At 40.6% G+C, this 8198-nt stretch overlaps 1 protein-coding gene across 1 annotated transcript in view; it reads right to left on the minus strand.

Moving 5' to 3' along the window:
* DNAI2 (dynein axonemal intermediate chain 2) overlaps positions 1 to 8198 on the minus strand; it is a 33368-nt gene extending 25170 nt beyond the window's left edge. Inside the window, exons 1-2 of the mRNA XM_075216833.1 lie at positions 8100 to 8198; positions 5003 to 5190 (exon numbers count right to left, since the gene is read on the minus strand). Of these exons, the coding sequence (XP_075072934.1) occupies positions 5003 to 5185 (183 nt within the window). The 5' untranslated portion in view covers positions 5186 to 5190; positions 8100 to 8198. The remainder of the gene's footprint in view (positions 1 to 5002; positions 5191 to 8099) is intronic.

Raw genomic sequence — 8198 nt, forward strand, 5'->3', positions numbered from 1 at the left:
GCTTTAGTTTTAAGGGTTAGTTTGAACATTTTCAGGCACAGGAGAGTCTGATAGTACGAGGGAGAGTGTTCCTAAGCTTGGGAGTGGCACGGTAGAATTCATGGAGAGATGAGGTTACCAGAAAGGAGGTGAGGTGGCAATCATTAAACGGGTGAGAGGGAATATGTAGGGAGATGAGATTGGAGTTGTAAGCAGGGGAGTAACAGTTGAGTGCTTTGTAAGTGGGGAGTTTGAATTGAATTCTATAGGGGTAGGGAAACCAGTGTAGGTTTGGCAGAGAGAGGAGGCAAAATTGGAGTGGGGATCAACTTTGCTGCAGTGTTGAGGATAGATTGAAAAGAAGAGAAACGGGTGATGAGGATGCTGGACAGGAGAAGGTTGCAATAATCAAGGCAAGAGTTGATTAGAAAATGTTTTGGTAGCATCAAAGGAGATGAAGGTTCTGATTCTGCTAACGTTGGGAAGATGGAATTAAAATGGTTGGGCGAGGGATTGGATATGGTGGGGTGAAAGAGAGGGAGGCGTCAAGGATGATGCTAAACCAGCGAACTAGAGGAGATAATGGTATTGTTTACAGTGAGGGAGAGGTGGAGAGTGGTCAAGACGACAAGCTCAATTTTAAACATGTTGAGTTTGAGAAAGCGATGGGACATCCAGGAGAAGATGCACACTCTAGAGATAAGGGAGGTGGAGAACTCAGAGGTAGATTTGAGTGTCGTCCATGCAGAGATAAAACTGGAGAACGAAGGTGCTGATGAGTCCACCAAAGGAGAAGGTGTACAGGGACAAGAGCAGGTGTCCGAGTACAGAGCCCTTGGGACATCTTTGGGAAGGGGGGGGGGGGGGGAAGAGAAACTGGAGAAGTAGATGGAGCAGTGGTTGGAGAGGTAGAAGGTAAACCAACAGAGGACAGTGTGGTGAAGGCCAATGAGGTGCAGTAGGATAGGGTGGTCCACTATGTAAAAGGTTGCAAAGAGGTCCAGTAGGATAATCAGAAAGAAGTGGCCCATGGACTTGGCAGAGAAGAATGCCCTAGTGAATTTGACTAGGGCAGTTTTTCTGTAGTGGAGGGGGCGGAAGAGGAGAGGATAGAGGAGGGAGTGACTGGAGAGGCAGGCGAAAATGCCAGTGGAGAGGGATAGACAGAAGAGGCGGGCGAGGTGCAGAAGAGGGAATGGATCAGGAGAGAGGGGATGGGATCAAGGAGGCAGGTTGAGGAGGAAAAGAGTGGACTTCATCACCTGTGAGGGAACAGAAGGCGCATATAGAGGTGGGAGGAAAGGGATGGGGGATGAAGTAGGGTATGCAGGTGGGATTAGTCAGGAGGAGAGTTTACATCTAATGTTATCAGCTTTGTAAATGAAAAGGAAGGTAAGGCTGGTAGATGAGACACTTGAGGGAGGATTGTTTGGTGAGAGAGAGGGAAAAGCTATAGGAGAAAATGAACTTGAAATGGAGGAAGCGAGAAAGATTTCCTACAGGAACCGGGTTTGTTTGGAGTGCCATGGTTGGGGTTTGCATCACTGGAGGCAGTAGCGTCAAGGGCAGAGGTGAGAATTTGGTTGTAGAGGGAACTTGGTTGGGGAAGTCCACCAGGGCTGTTATTGGGGAGAGGAGTGCTTCAGCCAGGGAACTTTAACAGTAATTAGTCCCATGTCTCTGAACTACTGTAAATAGAAAGCATATCACTATGCAATGTTTACCCAATGCCAAGATTCTGTGTAGGATAATTAGCAGTTACTACTTAATGATAAGGATATGGTTAAGTTATTAACATCATTAATTGGTATTTAAGATAATTGTCATTTGCCAATCTATTAGAAGCTCCTTTGCATAATTTATACCCGTCTATTAAACCATTCCAGTAATCTTGTCCCCCTGGCATTTGATAAAGCAAGGCTGGCAGCTGCTCAAAATGGAAAACAGTAGTGATGTAGTGTAATATGCTCTTCCGGGAACATAGGCACCACATAGAGACCACCAAATACCGGACGGAGAATAACTAACTTTGCTAGCGGACACTTTTAGAAAGGAGAAAACAAATACAGCATGTACCCTGATTTCAATACATAAATTATTTACACTTAGCTTAAATCAGTGAAAATCAGTCCTGAAAAATCATGAAACTTGGCTGTTTTTATTACTGTTGTTGATGTATAAGGGGACACAGTGCTCCGCAGCACAGGACACTGGGGGAAAACAGGACATACATAAAACAGGGACATACAAGGTAGACATCATAAATGCAGACATGACAACAAAAGGTAGGGAGGGCCATGGTCATGAGAGAGCTTACATTGTATTGGTGAAAGGGCAGATCTGAGATAAGAGGAGCGAGTATGGCTAGAGAGGATGGGAGTAGTGTAAGTGGGAATAGAGTGTACCAGTGTGAGTAGTATAGGTGCGTACAGGGTAGGAACTAATAAACAAGTGTTGTTTTCAGGTGTAGCAGAAACCCATATAGAAAAAAATAAATAAATAATGTTATATGTATAATTAAAAACATTTTGTATAATGAACTGATAATATTACACTTACCTACCTAAGTGTAGAGAAGCTTTTAATAAATGCTGAAAGCCATTGGTTGCATGTGTGTTTAGAAAAGGTGAAAGGGAAAAAAAGGAAATGAGAATATAGTGTTCTTCATTTAGTCTAAGTGAATAAATAAATAATTAACCATGCACTCACCATATAGATGATCATGAAAATCCCTGAACAGAACATTAGAATGTGAACATCTCTCAATGCCAACTGTTCCAAATCATGTCATTTATTTAGATATCACTATCCGTATTTTCTTGTTTCCATCTATGCACAGTGTCACGTTATAAAGCATTACTACTGAAGAAGTTTGTTTAAACTTACATAACATCCAGGCAGCGATCGATGGTCTTTATATTTTATTAGTAATTTTGCTGTTTGCATTTTAAATCTATGTTAAAAGTTTCCCTTATTAACAAACGCTAGTCCTCTCACATCCAATACATTTTTAGAAACCTTATCATTGGGAAAACTGTGCATGTCCCATCTGCAATGTGATTTGTGACACTGAGATTTGTTCCTGAAAAAATGTGTAGACAACTCTTAAATATTACTCCCCCTGCTGGCTGATGTCTGTATAACACTGTTGTGTTTCCAGCAAGAGCTCCTTCTTTTACTATGGTTATCTACAGCAACTAAACAAGTAATACACAGCAAGAGACTATGGACATGTACTTAGCTGTGCAAGATAAAACAAATGGTTATCAGTGGAGGAACTAGCACTGTTGCAGGGGGTGCAGTGATCCAGGGAGGGCAGCAATGCTGGGCCATCGGCCCTCTGTGCATGCACAATCATCATCATTTATTTATATAGCACCACTAATTCCACAGCGCTGCTCAGAGAACTCACTCACATCAGTCCCTGACCGATAGAGCTTACAGTCTAAATTCCCTAACACACACAGAAAGATTAGGGTCAATTTGATAGCAGCCAATTAACCTACCAGTATGTTTTTGGATTGTGGGAGGAATTCGGAGCACCCAGAGGAAACCCACACAAACACAGGGAGAACATGCAAACACTACACAGATAAGGCCATGGTCGGGAATTGAACTCATGACCCCAGTGCTGTGAGGCAGAAGTGCTAACCACTAAGCCACCGGGCTGCCCAGTTTGGGTCACTTCTTGAACCGAAGGCACAAACGCTCAGAAGACCAGAATAGGGGCCACAGGATGGACCATCATCGCAGGACCCTCTAAAAATGTATGGCCGGCATTACACCTCTGCAAATAGAGGGATGGACAAACTGTCACAATTTAACAGTTGTTCTGCATTTCTATCTATTTACTAAAATATTACATATGCTGTATTGCTATAATTGGAGAGTTTATTTTTTCACTGCACTAACATGGTTTTATTTTATCTGCTAGCACCACAAATGGATACAAGTGTCATGTGATTACCATTTCTCTTGCCTCTAAGATGTTTTCTGCACTGCTCCCCATCTCTGAAATGCACTCGCACTGTCAGACTCTCCCCCAGCCTCCAATGCGTCAAACACTCCCTCAAAACTCGCCTGTTCTCCAAAGCCTAACAGACGACTGTTGCCTCTGCAACACACCCACATGGTGCCCAATTCCTCCCTCCCTTCCCCTCCTTCTTCCCTTCAACGTGACACCCCCGCGTTATTCCACTCTAAGCCCTCCCGTTATATTGTAAGCTCTCATGAGCAGAGCTCTTGTTTCCTCCTTCCATTATCACCATCAGGTACCCTTACCTTCCTTGTAATTGCCCTTTGCAATATAACTTGATTTATGTCACCTTTCTTGTATTACTACTTGTATTTGTTACCTGTGCTTTTCAGCTCTACTTGTGCTATGGACATTTTTGTGATCTTTTGTTTGCTTATGTTACCTATGTCTACCGTGTTTGTACTACCGCCATGTATGGCGCAGTGGAACTTTGTGGCTCCCTATAAATAAACAGCAGTAACAATAAGAATGTGATGCTCTCTTTGGCCAGACACCCCCACTGCTGCCAAGCCTCTTGGATAATAACAAACAATAATGCAATTTCAACCAGGGTGGTTACGGACAAGACTAAATATAATTGAGAATAGAAAGGTACGTTTTGATTATATTTACTGTTTTATTATAATGCACAGCCCCTTCTTTTCCATCACTTGGTGAGGTACTTTAACTTAGCATGTTTAATGCCACTGGTGCTATTGTTGTCTACAGAGAACTTTCACAAAACAGGTAAAATTGTATCAACAGCGACACATGCAGGTTACAATAATGAACTACACTCAATTAAATAAGCAAATGAAAAACGATTATAGATTTGTCCATAACTTTTAAATGAAGGATACACAAGCAGTGGGATTAAACTTGTTTTCATCAACCGTTGGATGCGGCAATCATTTAGAATTTTCAAACATATGTAGAAACAGACATCAGTTTTGAGCCAACCAAACACCCTTTGTATTACAGTAGCCCACACATGCCATCATCGGTTACCTCATGCTCAGACATGTCATTGGCACACTGGATGCCGGTGTCACATGGGTTCCTCTCTATAAAGTTTAATGCCTGTGTGGGATCAGGCAGTATGTCTACATGTAGTTCTGCTGGCCGGTCTGAAAAGTTGCATTGTCGTCCAAACTCACTGCGTTTCCGTGTGTACACGTACACAATCTCCATGATCCCTAGAGTGACAGAAAGTGGTTATTAGTTTGTTTAATGCTAAAATAACGGGAGATTAACTTGTGGAAAAAGTTTTTTCCACAGCCGATCTTAGCATGTAAGAATCATTGTGGTTTACAGATGAAGCAAAAGTCAATGTATGCAACAAGGTAAGGAAAGTGACAAATAGGAGTTTATAAAGTGAAAATGTATTGGGAGCATGGGCTTGGCTGTACTGCTTTCAAAAAGTAATATGTACTTAAGCACGCTACAATTATAACATTCTTAGAAAAATGATTAAGGGACAGTATACCATATGTGTCATTTTATTTATGACAGTCCTTTAACAAAAATTGTTGCTGTATTAAGGCTCTACATCTATATTTGCTGTGTGCACAAAAAACAAATCACAAAAAACAAACAACAAACATTTTTAATACATGGTAATTACATTTTTTTGTCCTGATTTCACAATTAGCAAGAGAACACTCTGTTGATTCCATTACCACTTGACAGAGGCAGCATATACCAAGTGTAGGGTACATGTATAGAATTTAGTATGTGTGTATGTGTATGTGTATGTAACAAGTGTGTGTTAAGACAAAGTGCAACTAAGGTGCTATAAAGTCCACACTATTCACAAAAGTCCTGCATTTTCCAATAAAAAATGCCCTAACATACAAGAAAGCATTTAATTCAGTTGCACTGTTCCAAAGAACCATTTGTTAATGTGACAAGGTTGATTAGGTTTCAATGTTAAGGAAGAGGGATGGACACTGGGAGAAACATCAGTAGAAATATCACAATAGATCAAACAATTGAAGATTTAATAATTGATACATGAAATACCCTATGCACTAATAATTGTGCTATTTAGACAGTAACTATGACTCATGAAAATTTTGACCAATTGTCCTGGGTATAGGACAGCTGGAATAAATATCCAGACCAACAATAGATCTAGCAAGAAAACTTTATTATTAATTAAAATATGATTCCAAGACCCTCTGGGGGCTTATGGTAGCTTTAAACCCTATAGAAATACCACAATCTTCCTACATCAGTATGACAGAGGCCTCATATCACTACTCTGTACTGTTGGGTACCCCATACTTGCCAACTCTCCCGGAATGTCTGGGAGACTCCTGAAATTTGGGTAGGTCTCCCGGACTCCCGGGAAAGCAGGCAAATATCCTGCAAAGGGCATATTCCTGTCAAAATTACGCAATTCTCGGTGATACAGCAGAGTGGGGGGACCTGGAGGCGAGAATCACATCACCGCACCCCAATCTAAATTTTTCTATCTGGCCCAATGATGCATTGTTCCACCCGTGTCCGATGCTGCAGGACATATAAAACAAGAAGGCGCGCACACCTCTCCCTCTTTCCACCAGCACATGCAGAGGTAACCCCACTCATCCCAAGTGTCAGCAGGTAAGTGAATGTTAGAATGTTTCATTTGCACAATATGTCTGTAATGTACAATAGTTTGTTATTTTGTTATATTTTTATTAAAAATAGAAAAAGAAAAGAGGAATAAGATTTATTATGTCAACATAAAAAGAATAATATATATATATATATATATATATATATATATATATATATATATATATATATATATATATATTACAGAGTGGAAATAATGGAGGTGTGATAATCAGGTAATCATGTTTGTCACAGCCTGTGTTGCAGTTAAGGGGAGGGGGGCTTATTGGTTGTCCCTGGATAAAGGTTGGACAGTTCAGATAGATTTGGGGGTAGCTCCGGGATCTGCCCTGGAAGGCTTTCCTGGTGGGCTCCCTTCGCATGGAATGGGTAATTACACTCTGGTTATGGTTGTCACTGGGAAAGAGCATCAAATGACCAGATGGAGGGGCATAAGTGAATGTGACCCATGTAATATTTTTGACAGACACATTATCCATGGGGGCACTTGTTTGACCAGTACTCGCCTCCCTTTAAGGTTAATGTTGGAAAATGAAAAATAAGACTGTGGCCAATATTCTCTCCGCTGCTTGGTTGTTACGTCTGCTATTTTGGCATTATTATTATGAGAGTTTTCAGGACAGATGGGCAGAGTGCTTCCCTGTCTAATGTGACAAGTGACTGGCTCTGTCAAGATCAGCACATGTGACTCCTGAAATACTTTGTGTTGCTGTGAACATCCTTATGGTGGGTTACAGGATACAGGTGCAGATAAACATGCAGAAAATGAAGAATGTCAAACACATTAAATGAAGGAAGTAAGAAAGATAATACAATGTGAAAGTTGCAGGAGGATATTTACAAACCAATAATTTAAAGCTATCTGATGTCACACCAGCAATTTTCCTGTAGCGATCAGATGTCTACTCCTGACAGCAATTTAGGCCATCATGTAAAACACTGCTGGAAAATGCAGCTCTTGAAATCAAACGTATCTGACAATCACCTGATACACAGCACATGCATTTTTTCCTTTTTTTCCTCTGCATATCAAACTTAAAAAAAAAAAAACCTCAATATTTAAAGGTGAAATTTTAAGCTGCAGAAAAAAATGCAAACTAAAAAAAAAAAATCACCTTTATATAGCACTTTCCTTACATAGCAATACCCAGATATATGGTTACATGCAATATGATAATCTGATATTATTCAAATGTTTAAGGGTAAAAATACAATCTGTTTAATATTAATATAATATTACACACGCAGCTTATTTTATATTATGTCATCCTCATGTGATGCTGGCGTGTATAAGTAATTGAAATGTATACCATTGCTTTATACCAAAAACGAAAACAACCTGTTGCTCTCACGCGGGTGTGGAACTATAAGTCACAGCATACTTCCATCCATGCAGTGTACCACTTACCTTAAACCACCTAACAGCCAACAATAAGCTGCATATATAATAAAGTGGGGGTGAATGTAATAAAATATCCATTACCTGTACAGTGCCCGGTCTACTCTCAGGGTAACACTCCAGGACACACACTGTTTATTATATCTTAGCAACACAGACTCCGGAACTGCTGCGGCGTCTGTC

Source organism: Mixophyes fleayi, chromosome 6 (assembly GCF_038048845.1).
Source record: "Mixophyes fleayi isolate aMixFle1 chromosome 6, aMixFle1.hap1, whole genome shotgun sequence".
Lineage (NCBI taxonomy): Eukaryota > Metazoa > Chordata > Amphibia > Anura > Limnodynastidae > Mixophyes > Mixophyes fleayi.